Raw genomic sequence first — 27,542 nt, 5'->3', positions numbered from 1 at the left:
CATTGACCTTTCATGACTTCTCTTTATTAAAACTGTACTGTCATTTTATCGTAGAATACCAGGATTGAAAGGGAATGACAGAGAGATTCCACTTGTCCTACGGGATAATGCTTGACATCCCGGCTTCAAGTGCTGTCATGCCTTGCACTTCGCGCAATATGTAATAGCGCTTGTGGTATTGTTTTTCTCGTTGCTCTCTGTTCAAGGCCTAGCTGATGGCCAAAACATTAGAGCATTTTAAAGTGAAGAAATGTCATTTATTTACAGTTGTGAGCATTGTGTTTTAATCATTACAGTCTGTATTTCAGGTTTTTTTATGGCTCAGCCTCATTGCGCTGTTTGAGAGAGCTGCTATATATATATATATATATATATCTATGTATGTACAGAATTGTGCAAAAGTTTTAGGCAGGTGTGAAAAAATGCTGTAAAGTAAGAATGCTTTCAAAAATAGACATGTTAATAGATTATATTTATCAATTAACTAAATGCAAAGTGAGTGAACAGAAGAAAAATCTAAATCAAATCCATATTTGGTGTGACCACCCTTTGCCTTCAAAACAGCATCAATTCTTCTAGGTACACTTGCACAAAGTCAGGGATTTTGTAGGCATATATTCAGGTGTATGATTAAACAATTATACCAAACAGGTGCTAATGATCATCAATTCAATATGTAGGTTGAAACACAATCATTAACTGAAACAGAAACAGCTGTGTAGGAGGAATAAAACTGGGTGAGGAACAGCCAAACTCAGCTAACAAGGTGAGGTTGGTGAAGACAGGTTACTGTCAAAAGTCATACACCATGGCAAGACTGAGCACAGCAACAAGACACAAAGTAGTTATACTGCATCAGCAAGGTCTCTCCCAGGCAGAAATTTCAAGGCAGACAGGGGTTTCCAGATGTGCTGTCCAAGCTCTTTTGAAGAAGCACAAAGAAACGGGCAACGTTGAGGACCGTAGACGCAGTGGTCGGCCAAGGAAACTTACTGCAGCAGATGAGACACATCATGCTTACTTCCCTTCGCAATCGGGAGATGTCCAGCAGTGCCATCAGCTCAGAATTGGCAGAAAACAGTGGGACCCTGGTACACCCATCTACTGTCCAGAGAAGTCTGGTCAGAAGTGGCCTTCATGGAAGACTTGCGGCCAAAAAGCCATACCTCCGACGTGGAAACAAGGCCAAGCGACTCAACTATGCACGAAAACACAGGAACTGGGGTGCAGAAAAATGGCAGCAGGTGCTCTGGACTGACGAGTCAAAATTTGAAATATTTGGCTGTAGCAGAAGGCAGTTTGTTCGCCGAAGGGCTGGAGAGCGGTACACGAATGAGTGTCTGCAGGCAACAGTGAAGCATGGTGGAGGTTCCTTGCAAGTTTGGGGCTGCATTTCTGCAAATGGAGTTGGGGATTTGGTCAGAATTAATGGTCTCCTCAATGCTGAGAAGTACAGGCAGATACTTATCCATCATGCAATACCATCAGGGAGGCATCTGATTGGCCCCAAATTTATTCTGCAGCATGACAACGACCCCAAACATACAGCGAAAGTCATTAAGAACTATCTTCAGCGTAAAGAAGAACAAGGAGTGATGTTATGGCCCCCACAGAGCCGTGATCTCAACATCATCGAGTCTGTCTGGGATTACATGAAGAGAGAAGCAACTGAGGCTGCCTAAATCCACAGAAGAACTGTGGTTAGTTCTCCAAGATGTTTGGGCCAACCTACCTGCCAAGTTCCTTCAAAAACTGTGTGCAAGTGTACCTAGAAGAATTGATGCTGTTTTGAAGGCAAAGGGTGGTCACACCAAATATTGATTTGATGTAGATTGTTCTTCCGTTCACTCACTTTGCATTTTGTTAATTGATAAATATAAACTATTATCATGTCTATTTTTGAAAGCATTCTTACTTTACAGCATTTCTTCACACCTGCCTAAAACTTTTGCACAGTACTGTGTGTGTATATATATACAGACGTGCTCAAATTTGTTGGTACCCCTCCACAAAAAACGAAGAATGCACAATTTTCTCTGAAATAACTTGAAACTGACAAAAGTAATTGGCATCCACCATTGTTTATTCCAAATTTAATAGAAATCAGACTTTGCTTTTGATTTTTTTATTCAACATAATATTGTAAATAAGAAAACAAATGAAAATGGCATGGACAAAAATGATGGGACCGCTAACCTAATATTTTGTTGCACAACCTTTAGAGGCAATCACTGCAATCAAACGTTTTCTGTAGCTCTCAATGAGACTTCTGCACCTGTTAACAGGTAGTTTGGCCCACTCTTCCTGAGCAAACTGCTCCAGCTGTCTCAGGTTTGATGGGTGCCTTCTCCAGACTGCAAGTTTCAGCTCTTTCCATAGATGTTCGATAGGATTCAGATCAGGACTCATAGAAGGCCACTTCAGAATAGTCCAATGTTTTGTTCTTATCCATTCTTGGATGCTTTTAGCTGTGTGTTTTGGGTCATTATCCTGTTGGAGGACCCATGACCTGCAACTGAGACAGAGCTTTCTGACACTGGGCAGTACGTTTCGCTCCAGAATGCCTTGATAGTCTTGAGATTTCATTGTGCCCTGCACAGATTCAAGGCACCCTGTGCCAGGCGCGGCAAAGCAGCCCCAAAACATAACCGAGCCTTCTCCATGTTTCACTGTAGGTATGGTGTTCTTTTCTTTTGAAAGCTTCATTTTTTCGTCTGTGAATATAGAGCTGATGTGACTTGCCAAAAAGCTCCAGTTTTGACTCATCTGTCCAAAGGACATTCTCCCAGAAGGATTGTGGCTTGTCAGTATGCATTTTAGCAAATTCCAGTCTGGCTTTTTTATGTTTTTCTTTCAAAAGTGGAGTCCTCCTGGGTCTTCTTCCATGGAGCACACACTCGCTCAAAAAGCGACGGATGGTGCGATCAGAAACTGATGTACCTTCACCTTGGAGTTCAGCTTTTTCTACCATTCGCACTATCCTTCTGTTCAATCTGGGGTCGATTTTCCTCTTGCGGCCGCACCCAGGGAGGTTGGCTACAGTTCCATGGACCTTAAACTTTTTAATAATATTTGCAACTGTTGTCACAGGAACATCAAGCTGCTTGGAGATGGTCTTGTAGCCTTTACCTTTACCACGCTTGTCTATTATTTTCTTTCTGATCTCCTCAGACAACTCTCTCCTTTGCTTTTTCTGGTCCATGTTCAGTGTGGTGTACACAATGATACCAAACAGCACAGTGACTACTTTTCTCCATTTAAATAGGCTGAATGACTGATTACAAGATTGGAGACATATGTGATACTAATTAAAGAAACTAATTAGTTTGAAATATCACTGTAATCCAATTATTTATTTACCTTTTCTAAGGGGTACCAACAAATGTGTCCAGGCCATTTTAGAATATCTTTGTAGAATAAGCAATAATTCATCTCTTTTCACAGCTTCTTTGCTTTATTATATATATATATATATATATATATATATATATATATATATATATATATAGCAAGTGACAAGCAGACATAGCAGCTGTTCATCTACAGCTTGGCCTCATCTAGCCAGAGACCAACACAAAGTGTCACATAGGAGCATGTTAACCAAACACACCAGGACCCTGGAGCACTGTTTGTCTTTTCTTGCAGTGCTTACCTGGCAACTGCATACTAAAGAATAATTAGTGTGAGCAGGTATATAGGAAGCTTGTGGTGTGAGTACATGTTATTGTCTTTCTCAGTATCTTTTGGCTGGCATTGTATTTGCTTACTTATCAGTTATACATTAAAATACGATTAGTGTCACAAAGGCCCTTGATTTAAAAGCTTTTATTATTATTATTATTATTTATTAGGCCTGTGTTTTTGAATTTCTAAAAGCTCCTTGAGAAACAAGAGAAGTGTTATTAGTTTGGTCACATTATTTTATTGCTCAGTATTTACAGTATATGTTATGTTCGGCCATTAAAATGTGCTTGTAACGGGACACACTGCGTACATTATATACTGTAGGTTTCACTCCGTTATTAATACCAGAACTATGACAATGGAAGGACCCAGTCTGTAGAGTGGAAAGTTTTTTAAATTAAATAAATGATTAAGGGGCCATTTCCAATTAAAACATTGTGAATTCGGGCCAGACAGAGGCACTACTGTTGATTTGTTATTGATCTAGAAATAAAGCAGAGGCTGGCTGATTCCTCCGTTAACTCAAGACGTCCTGACCTATCACCTGACCCCACCCCCACTGCGCGTGACCAGGGTTAATTTCCCTTGAGACAAATGAGACCATCATTCATGCTTGAATGTCAATATGAAACCTTAAACCAGTATTCGCTTTCCCTGAAGTAGCATTGATCCCAGAACATAGATGGACCATTCCCATAGTTCAGCAGGACTCAAGGTAGCTGGGAAATCCACTGTCCGTGGCCGAGCACGTTGAAGATCAGCCAGCAGAATATATAACTAGGACTCTAAGGTAAAAATAATTTTTTCACCTGCTGTAAGCTGGTTAGGGCAACTTGCCTTGAATTTGTGTGCAGGTCAGCTTTGCTGATGAGCACTGCAGGGGTTATTCAAGCTAGGCAGGCTTGGTTGACCTTTACCACCGGCTTGTTTGAAGGTCTGGGCGTCTCTGTGGAGCAGTATTTAATCACTGTGAGTGAGGGGTAGTAAAGGAATGCTAAGAATCGCATCATGGCTGCCTTTGTCAGCAGTGAGGAAATTGAAAGTTACTACTGTCTGGCATGTTTGTGTGTGTTTCTGTAGATGTATATGTTACAAATGCAGTTGCACTATAGTCTGAGAAAACAAAATTGAGACTTGCAGACTAGTTGAAATCAGTCCTTTCACATGTTGTTCCTTTAAGCTTTTCTGTGGAACCACTCTGACATGCCAGGGTTTGAACAATTTACAGTTTGTAATTTGTAATTTTTGTTTAAAAAGCAGTACTTTTTTACAAATAGTTGTTTTTCTGTGGTTGAAGAATTTTGTAGACAGATATGTGTAAACTAACTGCAGAACACAATCATTTAGAGGTAATGTTTAAAAATTAATGCATCACTGTAAAAAAGGTAGGTATTTTTGTAACAGAATTAAACAAAAATGAATTGTTTCCCCTGTACTTTCCAACAGCGCTTGTTCTGTATTCCTGATTTTAAAATGAAACTTACACAACATCATATATATGTGTGTGTGTGTGTCTAACATACATACTGTAATATAGCGGGTTGTGAGAGATGGCAGGGAGGGGGTTAAAACCTCCCTGCAAAGAAAAACTTGTGAGAATGCACCGTTTTGTGTTGCTTTATTGTTAATTGTTAATTGTTTTATTGTTAATTGTCTTCCGCACCTGGGCGTTATTAGAAATTAAGCCCAGGTGCGGGAGTTTAAAAGGAGAACAAGCAGTCTGCTCGGGGCTGCTGAGTGGAAGGAGGCAGTAGGTGCACTGTCTCCGGGTAGCCAAATGAAGAGAGTGTAAGTGCTGTTTGTAGCAGTGTGTTGTGAAGACGGGTAAACAGCTTAGCTGTCCCGCGTTAGTCAGGGTGTTTCCTGAAAGTCGAGTTAGTGCTCCAGAAGAGCTAGGTGTTATTTTGATTTTGTGTATTTTGTTTGTTTCCTGTTTATTAAAAAATTGCGCAAACGCGCTTAAAAAAAATCCATTTCTGTGTGCCGGGTCGATTCTTAAAGGGGCAACGAACGAAGTGAGTGTGATTCTTTTACATTTGGTGTCAGAAAGTGTGGGCGCCCCTAAGACCCAGAAATATGGATTTATGGGAACTGATCGAGAAGATCAACCGCAATACAGCCGCTCAAAGAGAGCAACTTAAGAGATGGGAGAGAGAGATGGGGTTGGCCCCAGTGAAGAGAAGGGAGCCAACAGAGTTGGAGCTGTTGCTCCAGAAATGGGAGCAGGCTAGCGCAGCTCCGCAGTCTCCCGAGCCAGAAAGGGAGGAGCTGCCGCTGCCAGAGCCCAGAGGGGAGGAGCTGCCGCTGCCAGAGCCCAGAGGGGAGGAGCCGCCGCTGCCAGAGCCCAGAGGGGAGGAGCTGCCGCTGCCAGAGCCCAGAGGGGAGGAGCTGCCGCTGCCAGAGCCCAGAGGGGAGGAGCTGCCGCTGCCAGAGCCCAGAGGGGAGGAGCTGCCGCTGCCAGAGCCCAGAGGGGAGGAGCTGCCGCTGCCAGAGCCCAGAGGGGAGGAGCTGCCGCTGCCAGAGCCCAGAGGGGAGGAGCTGCCGCTGCCAGAGCCCAGAGGGGAGGAGCTGCCGCTGCCAGAGCCCAGAGGGGAGGAGCTGCCGCTGCCAGAGCCCAGAGGGGAGGAGCTGCCGCTGCCAGAGCCCAGAGGGGAGGAGCTGCCGCTGCCAGAGCCCAGAGGGGAGGAGCTGCCGCTGCCAGAGCCCAGAGGGGAGGAGCTGCCGCTGCCAGAGCCCAGAGGGGAGGAGCTGCCGCTTCCGGAGCCTAGGGAGGAGGTGACGAGCGTACCTCCACCACAGCCCCGACCACCACCCCTACGGTCCAGTCCGGTGTCGCTGCGTCCAGTCCCTCACCCCTTGCTCCTGGACACCCTGTCGGTTAGCCTGGACCTCCCTTCACTTGACCTGGAGCCCAGGAGTCGGCAGGATCGGGCACAGTTCTCCACCTGGTCCCCTGCTCCGCTCCTCCCGGACATTAAGACGTCGCTGTGCTGCTCCCAGACGTCGCGTACGCTCCCCCTGGTCGCTGCGTCGCTCCCCCTTGCTGACCGGACGTCGCTGCACTGGGTCCCAGCTGCAGACCTCTGCCCGCTACTGCAGCCTCCAGTGCCCCGGTCGTCGTGCCGGTCGCCCCTGACAAACCGGTGGGGTCCCTCGTCGCCGGTGCGCGGTCCCTACCTGGCTGACCCAGGACGTGGACCGATCCACCCTCGAGTTCGCCCGTGGAGGAGGGCGAAAATTGACATTTATGGACTCGAGGGTGGGTGGTTGTGTTTTAGGGGAGGAGGTGGCCGTCTCATGGCCGGTGTCTTGGAAAGACAAGGGGGGGGATATGTAATATAGCGGGTTGTGAGAGACGGCAGGGAGGGGGTTAAAACCTCCCTGCAAAGAAAAACTTGTGAGAATGCACCGTTTTGTGTTGCTTTATTGTTAATTGTTAATTGTTTTATTGTTAATTGTCTTCCGCACCTGGGCGTTATTAGAAATTAAGCCCAGGTGCGGGAGTTTAAAAGGAGAACAAGCAGTCTGCTCGGGGCTGCTGAGTGGAAGGAGGCAGTAGGTGCGCTGTCTCCGGGTAGCCAAATGAAGAGAGAGTAAGTGCTGTTTGTAGCAGTGTGTTGTGAAGACGGGTAAACAGCTTAGCTGTCCCGCGTTAGTCAGGGTGTTTCCTGAAAGTCGAGTTAGTGCTCCAGAAGAGCTAGGTGTTATTTTGATTTTGTGTATTTTGTTTGTTTCCTGTTTATTAAAAAATTGCGCAAACGCGCTTAAAAAAAATCCATTTCTGTGTGCCGGGTCGATTCTTAAAGGGGCAACGAACGAAGTGAGTGTGATTCTTTTACAATACATACACACACACACACACACACACACACACACACACACTCCCAGAAAGACAGTTACTGTAACAGACTAACCAAAGGGAAGTCTAAATATTAACTATTACCATAACTCCTCCAGGAAGATAGATGTATTTTATTGTTGCCTAACCCAAGCTGAGCCAGGAGCATGGATTAGTAGAATGTACAGTACACTTCATTTAGAAAGCTTTTCACACTCTCAGGCCTTTGCTAGATTGACATGCTTATGAAATACAAGCCAAGCACGGTTACATTTAAATACTGGTAATGTCATCTCTGCACTTTAATGCGCTAGGCTTGATTCTGGGATTAATTAGCAAATCAAACGATAATTATGCAAACCTATTATGTACTGTGCCATACTGTAATTGCCTTTGCTGATTTCTTTTAAAATGGTTAACTTAATCCAGTACCGTAGCAGCAAAATCCTGTCTGGTTACTACATTGTTACTGGCATTCTCCTCTGCAACATACTGTACCGTGCTCACCTTGAATAGCATCAAACAGTTTTGGCTGTCTTGGATTAATAAAACCTTGTTTTAATAGCTCTTCGTGGCTTTCTTAATTCTGTATAAATCATGTAACATCTCATTACTTTTGTAAAATGTTTATGCAATTTGTTATATTTTCTGTTTAAACTGAAAGGACCAAGTCTTCCTGAAAATGTGAATTTTGTATGCCCATCTGGTACTATACCGTATAGTGAAGATGAGGTGGCAGGATGCCACTGAATCCTTGGGTCACACTGACTGCTGCTGTTTGAAGGGATGCACTGGGATTACTAAAGTCATCTTGAGCAGAACTGACTGCAGGGAGAAATTGTGTTATCTGGATTGGGAAAGTTGATCCTCGTAATATTTTGAAGAACTGAAATGCTGAGATTTTGCAAGGTTAGAATGAACTGCTAGGCTTTCATTCAAGCAATCATTATAAACTATATAACAAATTACTTAGTTTAATCGTGTTTCTTTATTTTTTCCTGTATTTGATTGAGTGTTTTAAAGTTGTTGGTGATGCCATGAACAATTATTGCTAGTGACACGAGCCCTTGATAAATAGTCAGGGCAATCCCATCCCCCCAGACAGGTGGAGCTACTCACAGTGGGATTTGTGAAATTAAGTGTCTGGGCTATATTTACAAAGCATTTCCTCCATTCTTTAACTCCCCCCCCCCCCCTTTTTTTTTTAAAGGAGAAAAAAAATCATGTTAATGTTACAAAATGATAAACACACACTGACTGTGCTTAACAGAACTTGGGTTATGTTACTTTAGTTTTTTGATTCCAGTTTTGTCAAATTTAACAGGTGTTTTACCTTTTAAAAATAGGAGTTAATTTAAGATTGGTGAAACACTTTAAAAATATTGCACATTGAGTTCAGTTTCTTTGAGAGGAAGTAGCGGTTTTGCTTTCTTGGGTCATGTCAAAGGGGAGTTGAAATTATGCTGATCTCGAATGCTTCTGATTTTAACAAGTTGAGACAGGAGCCTTATTTTATCTGGAGTTTTTCTGTGATACTCTTGTGAAACAAATGCTACAGACATCACTCAGCCTCATTACACACCCGGTTGCACAATGCAGTTGTCACAGTTCTGTAAAGCAGTGCATTCTGATTGGTAAATGGACATGGTTTCCTTCAAAAAACATTAATTACAGTATCACTTCAAAGTCATTGATACGGTCTGTTGCTGTTTTCCATTCATTTGAGGGGTCTCACAAAACTGTAAACGTAGGCCCACTGGAACTGATGATCTAAGGAAGGCTGTGAGTCAGCCTACCTCATGTCCCAAGCAGCCAGCTGAGAGGTAGTATTGGGTGTTTTGGTTTCTGGTGCATTTGGCTGAGCATGCCATACTTCATTTCCTTTTCCTGCTATTAGTGTATCGGTTGCCCCCACGCTTCAACATGCCCAGGCTGGCTTGATGAGGCATCGTCAATTAAGTGTTGGATACTGCATTACCTTTTGTAGTTAGGGTTATCATTTTGTCTGTCTTTCGCAATAGCAAAGGGAGTCCTAGTCTTCTAAGATGCTCACATAAAATCTTAGTACGTATAGTCGTCACACAGGACGACTTCTACTGTATATCAACTGAAAAATGAGATCCAATTACCATGGCCCAAAAAGGAAATGAAGAGTTGTAGCTCAATCTGTCCCTGATTGATTTTAAGTATGTGACCCAGAGGGCAAGTCACATTTCATTGAGCCACAGAGCAGTCCAGCTGCAAGCAGGATTGTACTGAATCATGGTGTGCATGTGTGCAGGCTGGACATCTTTTTTGATGAATCTAATTAATAATAATAATAATAATAATAATGGGGGGGGGGGGGGGGACTTTGCATAGGGTTTAGACAAACAGAAAATAAACACCTTAAATGTGGTATATGAAGGCTGCATCTCCCTCTGTCAATTCATTTTAATGATGGGGAGACAGTAGATCACGCAGACTTTGATTTAGGATGCTCAGTTGGCAGTTGGTTTGTAACAAGGAGCTGTCTTAAAAGAAAAGATGGGCCGTTATAGAGAACATAATTAGATTTGCTGTATTGATGCTGCATGTACTGTGTATTGCTGATTGTTTTGATTACATGAAACCTTACAAATGTGTTATTGTTCTAACCATGGTTATTCTTATGACGTGGACGCAGGTCTCGGGCAATGAGGCAGTAGTGTTGTAAATAATAACATACCACTTACGTCAGGGTCACATGTTATACAGTATTAAGTGGTTTGTTTTTATTCCCTTCCTCCCTGTATTTTGATTTCCTTGGAAAAATATACATGGGAGTGTTACTTGAACACAAACAAGAGACAAACATCACAGCTTTTTTTTTTTTTTTTTTTTTTTTTTTAACATTGAAGAGTATGTTTTAACCTCCCAGACTTTAAACAGAGGTATGACACCACCACCACCACAAAAACATTGGTTTGAATGATGTTGGCCTCTGGGGTAAGTTCCCTGGAGCAGCTAATCAAGGTAAACTATTATTTACTGTACTTAAGTGAAAGTGACAGTTGACCCCTTTAAAAAATAACTTGGGTTTTATAAATGTTGTGTTCTATTGTGGTACTTTAGTCCCAGAGTCTAGAATCCTGTCTAGAATTTTGTATGTTATGTGCTTCTTCCTGTTTATCAGTATACTGTTTAATTTGTCTGTGACCGAGAGATTTGATTTAAATAAGATGAAAAAGGCAGGTGAAATGTGTTTAGCTTTTCCTCTCAGGAACTGAACCAGGGTCACACTTGATAAAGCTGACCATGAATAATTGAGGGTCTCTCCTTCAGCAGCCTCGCTGAGTACTATAGTGTAATGTGTTGCAGACCAATCCAGATGGGCTTGTGATATTATCTCAGAGGTGGGGCAGGTTGGCTGCACTCGCATTATGTTGTTCTGGAAAGCATTAGTATTGATTTTTTAAAATAAATGTAATTCAGAATACCAGCAATCTTGTATAGCACCATGCTTCACTTTGTCAGGTGTCATGAAATTAATTACTGCAGTCACCAAAAATGAGGTCAGGGTTGTATTATATCTGGAAACTTTAACTTTATTTTATTTATTTATTTATTTTATTTATTTATTTATGTATTTATTTTAATTCTTGAAGTATGAAACTCACCCAATTTACACTTTTGATACCTTTATGTACAGAATTGCATTAAAGGTGTTAGTCATACCTAGGGAAGCTGTATGTGGCTGGAGTAAAGGACTGAGAGCTACTGTACAAGGTCCTTTTGTGTTTAAATCCCAGCTGTCCCACTGGCCTTGGGCCAAGGAATCTCTCGACATGTGCCCTACTGTGGTTAAAAGTATGTAGGGCATACTGCATGATTTTACTGTAAGCTCAAAGTTGGAGTCCACATTTGACACGGATGTACCTAATTCCAGGGTCAGGCATGGGAGTCTGTAGTAGCCTTGGGTGATGTTTTATAATGTTGTGGTTTTATAAAATGGTCCCTCCTGCCGGTACAGTTGTAATAGGCAGTTGTACTGCAGCAGCACATGCTGACTCATTAGAGACTACAGCAGTAATGGAAGCTGATGGAATGCCAATGATGTGAGGAATTTGGTATATAAGCTTTATTATTATTATTATTATTACCATTTTGGTGCATCGGAGCCTAGGATCTGGGCAAGGAATATGGTTTGATTTAAAACGGCTTCCCCACTGCACTGACAGCCTTGCTGGGATCTGCAGTAGCTCCCTTCCTCCTTTATTCATTATTAAAAGGCTCCATAAGCTGCTAGCTGTGGAGTACCCTCAGATTAGACCCCTCTCATTGCTGTAGTAAAACCTTGTGCAGCGTATACAGTACGTGACTGCAGCATTTCGATTTGTCAGAGTTCCATTTTATTTGTTCATGTAAATGTATAGTGCAAAAGAAAAAAAAAACTCAGTGGTGTTAAAATGTTTAGAGAAAAATGACAGCTCAGAGTTTAGTTTAATTGTTTCTTGGGTTCTGATGCCGCCAGGTATAGGAGCGATCCATATTCATGAGTTTTTGATGAAACTGCCAGATCGTGACAACTACGAAGCAGGCCCCGGGGACCACCTTGGCTCATGTTGCCATGGTGACGTATGGCTTGTGGTGCTTGTTGTTGGTTTCTTGTTGTTATTTATTAAAAAAACGTATGTTACAAAGGGCTCAGTTTCTTAAGGAGGAAAGACTTTGTCTGAAATGTTGTTGTCAAGATTATTAAATAGTTTATTGTTTTGACCTAAAATACAAGTGTCACTTCTAAGAAAATAGTCATCTGATGCTAGAAGTTCCCTTTAATTCAAAAATGGAAACGGCGCAGTAAAATATGTAATGGTTTGGGTATCTTGTCTTCAACCCCAGAGCACAAGGTGTGATTTATTGCCCTTTTCTGACAGCATGAAAGAGAAAATGATATGTCTGCAGAGATAAAAGCCAGAGTAACTGAAGCCAAGCCTTTGATTGAAAGAGCATCTTTTAAAGGCATGTACCTTTTGTGGACGACAGGGTTGTACAGTGGGGGCAGGGGTGCTGTCTCTTTTTAGGTAGTGCAATTGAGTTTAATAATATAAAAGGTAATTCAGACCTGATATAAAAGAGACAGAGAATCAAAGAAGCACATGACCAGGTGTCATTTTATTGCAAGTTTCACACACGAAAGCACACTTGATAAGTAATTTCCATTGTGTAGAGATGTAGTACAAGAGAGGGATGGACAATGGTCTGTCATTTTCTAATGCAAACAAGCAAAAAAAAAAAAAAAAAAGTGCAATGGACTTTTACTGTCATTTGTTTGTTACTTTTAGATGTCGGTGAAACCAGTTAAACAAACCAGTCAGCATTTCATACAAGCCTTGATTGAAGCGTTGTTTTGGATAGCTCCCATTTAAACCCATGTCAGAATGGGTCTGCCTCTGTATTTGTGATGATCGTTGGACTCAAACAGGACTTGATCCAAAAGACATTTGCTTGCTTCCAAAAACATTTGCTTGCTGACCAGGAAATTGAAATGAGAGGAAATGAAAATGCAGAGTTGTAGTTGTGTTCATGGGAGTAGGTGTTCATTGCAGCCTCCAGTCCAGGTCTGGTGTTTCGGAGCTTGTTAACCGAGCCAGAAGTTGCATTTTACCCAGTATTTCTGGGGAAACTGCCTGCTTTCATCAGTTTTACGACCCCCCCCCCCCCCACACTCCTCTAGAAAATGGTGCCCAAAAAATGTTGTGTATGTCAAGAAAAATTAATTGTTGAAGATCCCTTACTATGCAAAAAGCAGGCTAATCAACATTTAATTTGTTCCAGCAAAGTACCGTATGCACATTTGGTTATTTTCTCAAGAATGCTGGTTTGTTCTTGATTCAGCTGTCTGTCTTGTTTGGATTACACGCTTCTACTTGACACATTTGAACTGGAAAGGTAGAACAGAATGTACAAAAAAGAGAGTAATAAACTACATCTGCAAAACAAGCTTGGGATGCACAAGGGGCCCTTCACCTGGTTTATATTAAGAGAAAGAGGGGTTTGTCCACTTGAGGATGCAGTAGGGTTCAGTAACATAAAAACATCACTGTCGGTCCTTCTGTTGAATTTTTCTTGACGTAACAACAACACTTCAATTCCTTCATCAGTGCTGTTTTGGTACCGTACTGACCTTGAAGCATTTATGTGGTGACAGGGTCGCTGATAGTATTTTTATATAGCTTTGCATAAAAAGCCATCAGATGCCTTCAATGAAGACTGTTTGAAGAGCCTTCAGCTGTAATTACTGTTGAATTTGTAAACTGTCAAGACCTCAAGGTTTTGCTTTTAAGTAATGCACTATAGATTAAGAGGAAAGCACAAAATGTGACAGACACATTAACTAGCCAATGGTATTTCACTTTTATTAACAGATTTTGGTGGCTTGTTCAAAAGCAGCTGTTTTCGCAGCTTTATTTTGTGACTACAGGGACCACATACTGCACTAAACATGAGCTACTCTCCAAGAGGATGCAGGGTTTTACGTGGTGAAAAAGAACTGTAGAGAGGTTAAAGAGTAAGTAGCGGGATTCTGAAAAATATAACATTATACATTCCCACGTGTTGCTACAACTGTTTAAATAACATACCTGTAATTTCTTTTCATTGTTAACATCTTGACAACTTTTTACACGTATAACTTTAAAGTCTGTTTCAAAGTTCTTTACAAAATGGCTGCTCTAGTGCACTGGGGTTTGAGATCTTTCCTCTAAATCAGTGCAGGTAGAGCGATTTTAGATTTTTTTTTTTTTTTTTTTTTTTTAAATCCCATACCACATCATTAGTGTTTTGCGTTTTTATTCCGAATTTTACTGAAAAATGACAGTATTTTTCCATATTTTCCCACTACTATTTTATAGGAAATACTCAACATTTTGATCAAAATGTTGTTTTATTTTGACTCAGACATTCAGCCCTATGTATTCTAGTTCTAATCAGCAGACGTAGACATCAGAGGACAGATCAGGTTCTCTGTCACTTCACAAACACTATCACCTGATTATGTTGGCCACTCAAAGTCTGATTATTGTGGCAATTGCTGGGCATAATAACTACTAGCTTGATCAAAAACTAAATTGAAATACTTACACGAAAATATAATAGAGGATGAGGAATGGGGAGAAAACGTAAATCAGTTTATGAATATTCAAAAGAAAACAAATGTTTCGAAGTATACAAAAAGCAAAAATAGCAGAAGTGGGTCAGGTGAGGCAGAGGATGCATAGCGCTGCAAATACTGCTGCATTGAGGCACATGTTCGCGCTGACAATAAAAGAACATACTGAAAAATAAGACACATTAAACTAAAACAAGAAAGTGAACTGAGATAAGCAATCCATTTATGTGGCTTTTACACACGCTTTAATAAAACGAGAGCACAGAATGACTGTGTTAATGAGTTTGTCAGAGCGTTGTGCTTTGCCGGACAGCCACTGTTTATTGCAGATGTATGTATTGGTGACTTTGTGTGACAGTACTGTCTGTCCATCAGTTAAACACTGCCTAAGCCGACAATCTTAATCTTAAATATTTGACAGAAAATGGTGATGCTTTAGTTGGTAAACTTATATGCATTAATGGAAATGTCCAGTGTGATTTTTGACCTGTCTCCCGATGGCTTGCACCACCCAGTTCTGTCAATTTTTTTTTTTCTTTTTTATAATTTCAAGGCAAATAAACCTGGCTTGTTTTGTGCTGATGTCATGTTCATACCATCTGTAGATACTATTTCTGTCAGCACAGTGATTGCCCCGCTAACTTGGGAAAATGTGGCTTCAACTTGCACAGATTCGGCTTCATCATACGTGCCAGGGACATTATTAATCAGAAACCAGAACTGCTACACATCATATTCCACATGTAAAGTGTGTGTATACTGAGATTCCCCCCCGATTTTTATCGGTTTAAATTTAAAACAATATTTTACCGATTTCATCCCTATTTTAATGTGTAAAATAAACACCCAAAAATTCCCAGAAATCTTTTTTAAAGATAAAAAACGAAAACGCGGAACATTACACATCATGGATCTTTATTGCTGTGTTACCTGTTTGACAATGTGGTTAATATCCTTATACTATCAGTCAACTAGAGTGGACATTTTGATAAAAGCTTTGAAACAGACTAAAGTTCTAAGTGTAAAAAGCTGTCAGGGTGTTAACTATGAAAAGAGAAATGACAGGTACGTTATTTGAACAGTTTGATGTTTAAATAACACGAAACGCTTGTGTTTGAAGAAAATACATAAAGAAATTGTATATTTGCAGCCTTTGCTATGGGTGGCAGCACTGAAAACCTTGGTGGGGAAAAGTCTGAATAGAACTACAGTATAGGCTTACGTATGCATGTATAGTACCTTGTCTAACAGAACCATTTAGTTACCAGCTAAACTACAGCTGTGAAGGAGCTGAGAGAGATTTTTAATTGCACAGTATTTAGGTGGTAGTGAGTACTCTACATCTGGATGCTACTGCTCAATCGTGTAGGAGTCTTGGGATGCAGCTGGCTTAGGACATGGGATACAGGCAAAGCAAATGTCAAGTTAGTATTCATTGTATAGGACACAGTTTGTTTTTGTGCATTCAAACATTGCTATGAGCGCTTCATCTCCTAATTGGAAAGCCATTTTTGTAATGAACAATTGAGAAAGCATTGTATTCTTTGTAAGAACTAGGAAATTAGAATATATGGAATAAGAGATTTGCCAGCTGTAATGCCAGAACCATGTGACTGAGTAGTACATTGCTTTGCCAAGAGTGTGCTTCAAATTGAAGAATATTTAGCACATAATACATATAGTTTGAGGGCAGCAGTGTGGAGTAGTGGTTAGGGCTCTGGACTCTTGACCGGAGGGTCGTGGGTTCAATCCCCGGTGGAGGACACTGCTGCTGTACCCTTGAGCACGGTACTTTACCTAGATTGCTCCAGTAAAAACCCAACTGTATAAATGGGTAATTGTATGTAAAAATAATGTGATATCTTGTAACAATTGTAAGTCGCCCTGGATAAGGGCGTCTGCTAAGAAATAAATAATAATAATAATTGGGACACAGCACATTTTCCCACCATGTTCTGACCCTATGACCTACAATCTCCCTCACTGACCCATTTGATTTGTTCATATACCAGTTAATTTGGAAATTTAAAGTTAATAACATCATGGCTACTGCGCTTAGACTAGTGTATCTGATAAAGGAAAAGGAATTTCGAGTTGTTTTCAGCTGATCATTACAGGCCATCTTCCCCACTGAGAAGGAGTGCTCAGACCTGCAGCTCTGACAGCTTGCAGGCAGCTGCCTGTGTCGAACAGATGGTGCCCTTGGTTTCAACGGAGCTAATTAAAACCTTGCTGACGACTTTCAGAAAGGGAAGCGGAAATGAGTGGCTGCTACTCAAATCTGCTCATTAGCTGCGGTTTAGGAATATTGTTAATTTTCAATGTTGTGGTTAAAAATATATTCTTTTGGAAACACTGTTTGTGGGCTGAAGTTAGATTTTAAAACGCTGATAAACATTTCAGAATGGTTGAAAGCAAAGGTACCTGCTGTTTGCATTTTTTACCTGCACATTAAATGTATACTGCATTCTCCAGAACAGGGTATACCAACACAGGTGTACAGTACAGCAACAGTGGTTGGGTGTAAGGTACCGTATTCTCCGAATTTAAGACGCACTGCTTTAACCTTTTCAAAAATAGCCTGCGTTTTACATTTGAGTACAATAAAGTGATGCATGCATTAAAATCGCCAACAAAAGACGTGACTATCCAAATACAGAAGCAGCAACGTGACTTACTGGTGAGAAAAGACAAACCAAGCTTTCTGAGGAATTCCAACAGAAACGTTTACAATTTCAGCATTTCTAACAAACAGTACCAGCTTGGACAGATCGGAAATGTTGATCAGACCGCCGTATTTTTCGACATGACAAGCAATACCACAGTTCAATGCTGTTGTGGTTGTGGGTAGGGCTGTATTAGAAGGTTTGAAGGTTTATTCGCTAGCCAGGAATTTGAATTTTTCTGTTAATAGAAATTGTTTTACAATGTGTGAAATACTATAAATCACACATTAAATGTCACTCACATGCAAAATTCGATTTTATTTGTATAATGCATATTACTTACACAAGTTGTTGTATTAAAATCTAACCAAATCTTTATATGTAGCAACTCTATGTGCCACTGCTGTGTGTATGGAGCAGTGTATATTATCCAAAGCACTGGGGGGTAGCTATAGTGGTTGTAGTGCTTCAGTAAAATATGTACTGAATACCTAGTGTACAAGACAGTGTAAAAGAAGTGCTATGGTAGAGTGTGTTTTGAAACGTACAAAATAAATGCTAACACTAATAATTTAAATTTCAAAAAAACTGAGCACCGTCTGTCCCTCCCCCCTCCAGCCCGTGTTAACCAGAGGCAAATTTCTTCATTCACCATCTCGACAGCAAAGCGATAGTGTAAGCTGCATTGAAAGAAATGTCTCAAACCCCTCTGCTGTTTGGGATTTTTTTTTTTTAAATGCCCAGATGACCAAAAAAATTTTTTTATGCAAACTGTGCAAGCGACTGTTGATGTATCATGGAGGCACATTCAATCTCTGGGGTCACAATCGTAAGTTCATATTATTATTTGTAGTAGTAGTAGTAATCGTCGTTGTCGTCGTAGTAGTAGTCGTAAATATAAACAAGTAGCTGTGGTTACGTCACCAGTAAATTATGCAAGTTAGTGCCATCGAAGGTTCGAACCTTACTTCGGTAATGTGTTCCGAACCTTCGAATGTCAAAAAGTACCTTTTGTTGCAGCCCTAGTTGCTGGGTTACATGTTGCCTGATGCCGTGGAGTGTTGATGTTTTATTTTTCCCTCAAATTGAGGGTAGTAAATTTGGACTGCTTCTTAAATTCGAGAGCATCTTAAATTCAAAATGTTTAAATTATATCTAAATATATTCCTTCTGCCAGCTGAGTTGGGAGCAATGTAACAATGTTAATAGCATGTATACCATGAAGGATGAATGAGTAATTAACTCATTCACATATAGAACTATTCTGAACAATTCCTTTTTACAACCATAGGCTGTGTCAACATTTCTGCAGCTACAGTACAGTTGCTGAGAGAGGCAGGACATGAACAGCTGTGAGGTGAGCCAGAGCTGTGCCTGTCTGTGCCAGTTGCAGGTTCAACAGCATTTGCAGGCTTAATCAGCGCTGAGCATCTCAAGCCCCAGTTGTGCATCCTTTGGATTTCACTGTCATTGTGCAGTGACGTCCAGAACTCGCCAGATTCTTGTCATTGTTTTATGTCTGCTCAGACACCTGCAATCTAGTTTGACAGGTTTGAGACCACATTAAATCACAAATATAAACAACTTGGCTCATTATTTGTAATCTTCTGCCTGGCCTTCGGCGGTATGTATCAGACACTAGATAGCAGAAAGATGAATCCTAGTATAACTCTAGTGACCTATTCATTTGAAGAAAATGGTTGGCAGTTTTATGTTTAAGAACCAACAAAATATACTGTACATTTGACACATTGCAAGGAATGTTGTATTTACAGTTCAGTGTGACGTTCTCAAAAAAACCTTGGAAGAGTACAAATCTGGTAAATTACAGGTTGCTCAACTCCACAGTACAGTAATCACAGTGCCACTAGTTATCTGACTGTGTAATCTCATCGGTAGATGTATTGTGCCAGCAAGGTTTATTAAATGTTATCTGTGGGTCACAATATGCAATTGTTTTTACACTTGACTAAGAAGGTCAGGTTGTACTGCTCCCTGCTGAAGCTGGCTGTGGGAGTGCAAAGCAGCTGGACACAATGCGGTGGGAAATTGCTCACTGGTTAGGAGTTTGTTTCAGGACAATGTTCTCTCAAGGTGTTTCCTGTTTCTGAGCGTTGCCCATAGTGTTACAGTAGGTGTGTATTACTTTAATGGCAGTTGAGGGCATTTGCAGCAAATGATTCATTTAATTTTCATTTTAAGATGGATGGGTGACACTGTAGCCAATCCTGTACTGTATTGCACCCCATCAGGCTTTCACACTATTTTTTCATGTGAACTTCTCTATTTTGCATGGGTAAGGTTGGGTATACGTTTTATTTTACTCTGCAGTACTACAGTAGCTTATCTAATAATGAAAGTCTAGCACAAAGAAAAATCAATGATTGTGTCTCGGTGTCGGCACTATTTATTAATTACATTTTACTACAAACTGTTCTTGAATCTCAAAATCTTGGTCTTCCTAAGCTGCCCCCTCACCAGGACTGCTGTACCCAGTTCTTTAGAGTGCTGAGCCACTGTTTGCAATTGTTGATCCATCATGCCAATTAAGTGCCAGCAAGAAGGAAGCTGTGTCCTCATTATGTCTCCTTGATAAAGAACATACTGTCCTTTTAAAATGTTCCGGTAGCTACAGTAAGTTAATTAAAATCATTTGGATTGCCGGATGTTGATGAAATAATGATTTGAAGCAAGTGATTAGAAAACCAAATCAATAAATATAGCACAAGAGGCTACTATGCAGAAAATTAGTAATATTAAAAGAAAGGCGAGCTTTGAAAATCTCCCCCACAAAACAAATGTACAGCCTAGTATCCTATAACCAAAGTCATATAGTATAAGATGTTTGCTTAAAAGAATAGATGCATTAAAATATTCAATGCATAACAGCAAATACTGTAAATGTATAATTATGTAATGTAATTTACAAAGCCTCTAAAAGCACATAGGGCTTTAGCACCTGTTACAAGCTGTTAAGTTACAAGTTTGTAGGAAAGGAAAATAAATGTAGGGCTTTCAGACTTGAGTTGGGGTGGAGATTGCACTGTGAAATTTGGACAACTTTGTCAGAGAATTGTTATGGTGTGAACATGTGTGCAAACACTTTGTGGCTGGCCCACATCCTGCAGAGCAGGATAGAGAGTAGGATGAGGAGGGATAGACATTTTAAATTGCATTCAATTACATGCATTACAATTGTATCTTCCTTGCAATCTGTGATTTATACAAGGCATATAATTCCAGCAAAGGAAAGAAGGTACAACTTAAGTGTGCAAGTACTGTCGAGTTACTACAATACATATTTTGACAGAAAAAAAACGCTCAAGCATTTTAGAAAGTAACTGAAAACACTAATTTCCAACAGTTTATTGAAAACAAAAGCCCCGAAAAAACCTGATTTACATAACTCGAAAATAGCTAAAAATAAGCACCGAAAAATACAATTAATAAAAACCGAAAAACAGAAACCCTAATTATACAGTACACTGTACGTTAATTCCTTCAGTTCAAACCACTGGGGAAACTCTACTGTCCTTCACTTTTATTTTAATTTAATTCCAGTCCAGCCATGGACATTTTATTTTCATTATTTTGTTATCTTTAGAGAGAGTTGCTTCTGAAATTGCGTGGGTTCTTCAAACTTCAGTTGAGAACAGCAGACTGATATTGAGCCTCTGCTGTGCTCACCCTCAGTCATGCTTTTTAGTGCTCATGTTGTAAATGTGCTTGATTTGCAGGCTTCTGTGAGAGGAGTGTTTAATGGAAAAGATGAAGAAGTTCAAACGGCGGCTTTCACTCACCCTGCGCGGGAGCCAGACCATCGACGAGTCGCTGTCTGAGCTGGCCGAGCAAATGACTGTGGAAGAGAACAGCAGCAAAGATAATGGTGAGCCTCAGTGTGATCGCTTCAACTCCCATGGGATTCTTGTGTTGGTGAGGGATTTGTCACATCAGGCACCCTTGTTGGGAGTCAGTTAGAAGACCAAATGTAGGACACGGTGGCTGAATTGATTTAGTCTCTAAGTCGTCTTGGATAAAGGCTTCTGCTAAATAAACAAATAATAATAATTTACCCTGTTGCACCCAGGAGGTCAGAAACAGACAGTTAGTTCTAAAAGTATTACATCAAGATGCTTCGGTCATCATATAATCGTTTAATATTGAGAGTGAGGTACTTCCGGACAAATCAAACATAGCCAGTCCTTTAAAAAAAGAGGCCTTGCTTTTACCTCACTTCTGTGAGTTCATTTAATTTCCTTGATTTTACTGTACCTAATATTTTGAAAATAATTTTCTGCAAGATTGCTTTGCCTTTACCTGAAATTAATGTCAAATTAATTACACAAGATCTCAACAGCTCAGAATAGTACCCCAGCTCTCTCAAAACACTGCCCAATAAGTGTCCCAGTCTAAACACCAGAGGTCCTTTTATTACGTGACCTTAACGCCACATCACCATTCATGGCTCTTTTTTTATAGGTGTTTCAAAGCAAGTAACGGTTTGCTGTTGAGAGTGGTAGCTGTTCTCAGACATAAATATACAAATAACGTGATTTGTTTGTTTAGAGTTTTATAGACCAGCAGAAAACAGGCAGTTTTGCTGCAGACAGTTTAAATATGTGTCTTTCTTTTTAAAGTCGTCTGTATTACAGCAAACTTGTTGATGGTTTAGGAATAGAAGTAGTGTAGATAAGATTTTGGGTTAGGAATATAAATGGGTAATAGCTGGTCCTCAGAAGAATTGATTGTGAAGCAGGTATATATTATCTTCCTAATGCTGTGGGGTTAGCAGTGTTGCAATTCAGCAGACTGTTTTCAAGGCTTATGCTGCTTTTGGTGTGTGACAGTCTGGCTCGCAGTGGTGTGGTGGATGACGTCACGGACCAGGAAGTAACTGACTCCAAACAGTGGATGGGCGGGTGAAACTGAGTGCAAAAGCACTCAGCGTATTTAATAACAAACAAACAAAAGATTTAAACAAAATACAAACAAAAGGGCACGAGGGCCAAACGAATAAATAAACAAACAAGTAAGTGCCGTGCTGGATAATCCAGCACGTATTAGCAATTGTTTTTTTAAATGTTATACCTTCTCTCCGCTCCCCGTACTCTCTACTCCAACACCCCAACATCAAGTGCAGAGAGCTGCAGGTTTATATACTCTGGCCGAGGGATTAACTAGTTGGTAATTATCTTATTATCCCCCGGCCAGAGTCTGCACGCGTTTGGTAAGGATGCATGACTGTCAGCTACTGAAATAATCAGTAGCTGATCAGCCATGCATCCTCACGGGGTTTTTAAATAATAATAAAAGACGCGGCGCTTTTACCCGCGCCGCAAACAAAAATACAAATAATAATAAATAGGGGCGGGACACTCCGCCACATGGTGGGAGTCAGTTTTCCAGCAATAGATGTAGGTATTGCCTTACTGTTTTATTTTGGTTATTTTCTAACCCAGATAGAACTAACCAGTCCCAAAGCCATCATCTTAGACCTAGCTTGTTATTAATCTACTTTCAGCTTTGTATTTAAAGGATTGTTGTATGACACCTCAATGTTTGTAGATATTTTATTCAAATTATACATTGCATCTTTGTACTCAAGTGAGGGCAGAGCTTTAAGATTCCCCCTCATCATCTACAAAGGAAAACACCCAAGACTGCATGCCTCAGTCAGCTGAAAGCTTGAATTCTGGAACTATAAAGTTGCCTCTACATCTTGGCACCAATAAGTACTTTTTAATAATGAAAAATATGGCAAAGTTCTGTTTGTGAATATAAGAGTTACACTTTGCATCATGAGTACTATACGCCCTATTCACAAAGCTTTTCAAAATCCAACACCAGCATGGCAGAGTTCCGTGAATAGTAACTCAGGACTTTGTGAACAGGGACCAAAGTTGGCATTTTGGCATGTTTTTTTTTTTAGTAATAGTAAAAGTTCCTTGTTTTCTAATTTGTTTTTGTAAATACTCCCTGTACCATAGAGACCCTTTCACCTTTCAGACTTGTTAAATTATTTATTGACCATGACTTGCATACATATCCAGCTGAGAATTTTAAAGCAAACATAAACAACATGCATGCACCAGCTCTCAGAACAAAGTTCTAGTTTTCCTGTTTTATATTACTTTTTAAAGTGGCTTCACTACACACCACTGGTCTGGGAGCACTCTTGTGTATGCAGAGGCAAGGTAAATGCTTGCACCCAGTGGGTTGTTTTCTGTGTGATAGGCAACTACAGAATGCAGGTCTTGGCTGCAGACTAAGCATTTAGCATTAGGCTGAGATTTCAGGCTCTCCACTGCAAATCAAACAGACCCCTGTTGAGACTGTGAAATATATCTTTCATCAGGGCCAATATGTCATGCTCATGCAGCACGCCTAATGCAACGGAAAATGGGGCAGCCCTTTCTCACTGTAATAGCTGTCACATTACATAGATCCTAATGCTGGTGTTGAAGTGAACCATGAAGGCAATTAGAGTGTCTCCAAAGGAGACCAATATTAAATCCTGGGAGATCTAAAGATGTGCTGGTTTGGAAAACCATGCAATACAAAAAGTCCAACATCAAGGCCCTGCGTTTTTTTCTGAGCCAGGTTCTGATTAGGAGGATGGCTCAGATGGCATTTACAGCCCAGTGAAAGCGGATGCTCTCTGATTTCTCTGGTCATGAATACTGTGGCTTAATGACAGGAGCCTGCATGTATGCAGATGAGGTCAGTGCAGTATTGTACAGTGATTCCCCAAAAGTTTTGTTCTGTAAGTACTGGTGTACAGTGTGTTTTAGACAGTTCATTATTTACTGGTATATTTGGAAGGATTTGAATCCCCTGAGCTTTGTTTTACATTGGCAAATGGAGCTATCTTGGATAATTAGGAAATGTGGTGCTCATCCAGTCTCCTTACATTCTATTGGAATACAGCACCCCAGGAGATGGAGTCGTACAACACAACACTGGCTGAATAGTGGAAGTTAAACAAAGCTACAGTGTTATTTTGGAATAGAGAAAAGGTCATTTTCAGAGTGTGAAATCTACTGAACAAACATGATCATGAGTACGACTATCTAGGTACGCACACACACACACACATATAAGTGTTTTTCAGTCAATGGGATGCGATACATGCTTTCTGAACCTTGTGTCAATCAAATCTGGCACTCAATCTAAAATGACAGTCTTGTGTCAAAGGCCAGGGAAGCTTGCCTGTTGGGTACAGAAGTTCTTATGATATGACAAAGTGTTGTAATTGTTGCAGTAATCGGAGAAACAACCTGTGGTGATTCTACTTTTAGTAAACTGGGAATCATTCTACAATTATAACTTCTGTAAGCTACACAAAGAAACCGCTTAAGCAGTTAAGTGAGACTAAAATACATGAAAGGGAGAGACGTTTTATCAATTGGAAAATACACAATACCCTGCCGCCCATAACCCTTATCAGTTATGTAAGACACTAATTGGGTCTTTAACTTCCACACAAACTTTGCACAATTTACATTGGCTTGTTTCCTTCATAGAGTTCATTGGGTGTAAAATGCAAATTTTTGTGTCACTCTTGATTGCTTCCGACTCACTTAACCTTTTATCTGGCAGTTAAATTGGGGAAGCAGAATGGATGGGGCCGTGCAGCTGCAGCCTGTGATAGCAATTACACAAGACAAATAATAACACTGTTTAGATGAGTGGAGGAGCCACAGCGAGATGAAAGGAAACACAGAATGATAGAGCACTCAAATGAACCAATATGTTTAGTAAATGAAGCCCTGCAAACTGGCAGTGGTGGCAATCGGCTGCACTTGACTCCTTGCAGGCATCAGAGAGAATAGCATGCTGCAAATCTGATACAGAGGGCAGGTCAGACCCAGTGCTGTGCCAATTCCATGTGGACCAGCAAAAGGTCCTCCAGTTCTAAGTGCTCAGTCGATGCAGTTTGATTGATCCAGAGAACCGTATAGCATAGCTTAATGGAAAAAGGACTCTGCAAGTTTGCAAGTCAGCATAATAAACAGCGGCAGGTAAGAACCATAATGTTACTTCAAAAGCTTAACTACAGTGAGAGGTAGATGAGAAGTTGCCATTCAGAGTCAACTAGAATTAAGTTGTCTAATGAAGATGGGGGCTGGCTATCTCATGGTTGACTGGCAATGGGAAACGGGCATTCACCTCAAGGTCATCGGTTTGATTTCTGCTCTGTTTGGCTTTGATTTTACGTCATATTGACACTTTCATTGGCATAGTGCTTTCTGGAGTCATCATAGACCCCGTTCACACTTGCGATTTGAGGTGGCCCAGGGTCGCCTTTCCTTATATATGAATGCTCCAACAAAGAAAAGTCAGCCCAGGGCTGGCAATCCAGGACCAGGGCTGACCTTTACATATGTATGAATGCAAAGCAGATTTAGGGCCGGCTTTTCGTATCGCATTAGTAAGTTGGTTACGTAGCTCAGCAGACACTCCCACGCGTGCACGAAAGGTAAATAGAAAGCTGAATCTGTGTTAGGCAAGACAGCAGTGGATCAATATTGAATGGTAATTATTTCTACATCATACAATTATAAAAATATTAAATTTAAAGAAAATCTAGCAGTTAACGTTCAGGTTGTTTCTGTCACGTAATATTAGCTGCAGTGCTTTCATAATTATGCTTAATTTGTCACAATTACATTTTCTTCCTGTTATTTAGTAACTAAGCGATAAATATAAAACCTGCAGGATTGTGGATCTCGGTGATGATCAGTAATGGTTATGGCTACTTGGCATATTCAGCCACCATTTGTTTTGCACGCAACGATATACATAGCTACAGAAGTGTGTGTCTTTACATTAAAATGCAGATAATTTATTTTAGCTGCTTGCTTTTACACACACATAAAATACTGTTCTCATCCACAAATATTAAGATTGTTGATGCACCATGTGAGGGCGAGACCCTCACTAATATTTCAATGCCTGTTATTGTGATTTATTATTGTTAATGTTATTCTACTGACAATAGAGCAGTGGTTTATTCTGTATCGTGCATGTTGTTGAGCAAAGTGTATTTGATATGTGACTGTGTATTGCTGTATTTACAGCACTTAATAAAGTTGCCGTTTTACATGTGGGACAAGGGTTTTGTTATATATATATGTTCGGTAATCTTCCAATAAAAGGGGTAATGGTAATGTACAGTCTTTACTGGTAATGGTTAGGGACTAGAGAATAGAGAACAAAGACGGTATTCATGCAGGTTAAACAAGTATAAATGAGAAGGAACATGTGTAATGTATTTAACATTATTTAATGCTGTGTCTTTCCTTAAGAGGGAGCATTAGTACTATTAGGAGGTCAGTCGTGACTTTGTCTTGTGAATGGCAGTCATTGTGTACAACCTGATAGTCATTTGCAATCCAAGTGACGTATCCATTACGAAAATAAATATTTATACCTGTCAACACTAGCAAGTTGCTTCTTCTCGTGTTCTTGAGAGAATAATGTGATTGTGGGTGGGGGGAAGCTCGGATCGTCACCCCGTTACACACCATAACAGGAAGTCAAAATAGTAAATGTTTTTTTTTTAATATATACCATAAAATTGCTACTGTGCTGCATTGAAAAAAAAATTTAATAAAACATCTGCTACAAAAGGATTACTGTATATCCCGGTAGCTCTTCCACTCTGAGTGCGGGCTGTCATTCAATGAAAAAAAAAAGCAGTTTAACCACATTTTAGGCCTGCTTTTCAGTCAGCTACGTGAATGCGCAAAGGTGCCTTAAACGCAAATGTGAACTGGGTTGCAGTCCTAAATATGGGGCAGGGCTGGCCCAGCAGTGTGAATGGGGTCATAGACACGACTGTATCTTAAGTTTCCACGCCCACTTTAGCGGCTTTGACAGACAAAGCCAACAAAGTGGTACAGTGGCTGTTTCTAAATATATTTACTAGAGCTTCCAAGGTTTCCCAATTATAAATAGTTCATTTCATCTAATTAAGAGATGAAATCCTGATGATTTTCTGTTTTGAGAAACACAGTTATTGTAACTAGTAACTCTGGGCTAGATTCTGAAAGTTATTATCTTAAAATTGACATGAGCCCAGTTTTTTTATAGAAAGGAAAACTCACCCAATGAATTGACCGAATCAGAAATACGTTTTCATTGGGGACACAAATTACTGACTTCTTTGCATTTCCAAATTTACAGCATCAGTTATACTGGCAAAAAAATTCCAGTTTTTTAA

At 40.4% G+C, this 27,542-nt stretch overlaps 1 protein-coding gene across 2 annotated transcripts in view; it reads left to right on the top strand.

Moving 5' to 3' along the window:
- Nucleotides 1-27,542, top strand: part of LOC117415439 (cyclin-dependent kinase 17) — a 77,964-nt gene that overhangs the window by 19,867 nt on the left and 30,555 nt on the right. For both annotated transcript variants that reach the window (XR_009329183.1, XM_034025783.3), the window contains exon 2: nt 21,055-21,203. Coding sequence is in view for 1 of the 2 variants with exons in the window: in XM_034025783.3 (XP_033881674.1) it covers nt 21,077-21,203 (127 nt within the window). In the remaining variant the exon portion in view is untranslated. The remainder of the gene's footprint in view (nt 1-21,054; nt 21,204-27,542) is intronic.

The sequence above is a fragment of the Acipenser ruthenus genome, chromosome 7 (assembly GCF_902713425.1).
Source record: "Acipenser ruthenus chromosome 7, fAciRut3.2 maternal haplotype, whole genome shotgun sequence".
In the NCBI taxonomy this organism is placed as follows: domain Eukaryota; kingdom Metazoa; phylum Chordata; class Actinopteri; order Acipenseriformes; family Acipenseridae; genus Acipenser; species Acipenser ruthenus.
This window is presented reverse-complemented; position numbering and strand designations above follow the sequence as displayed.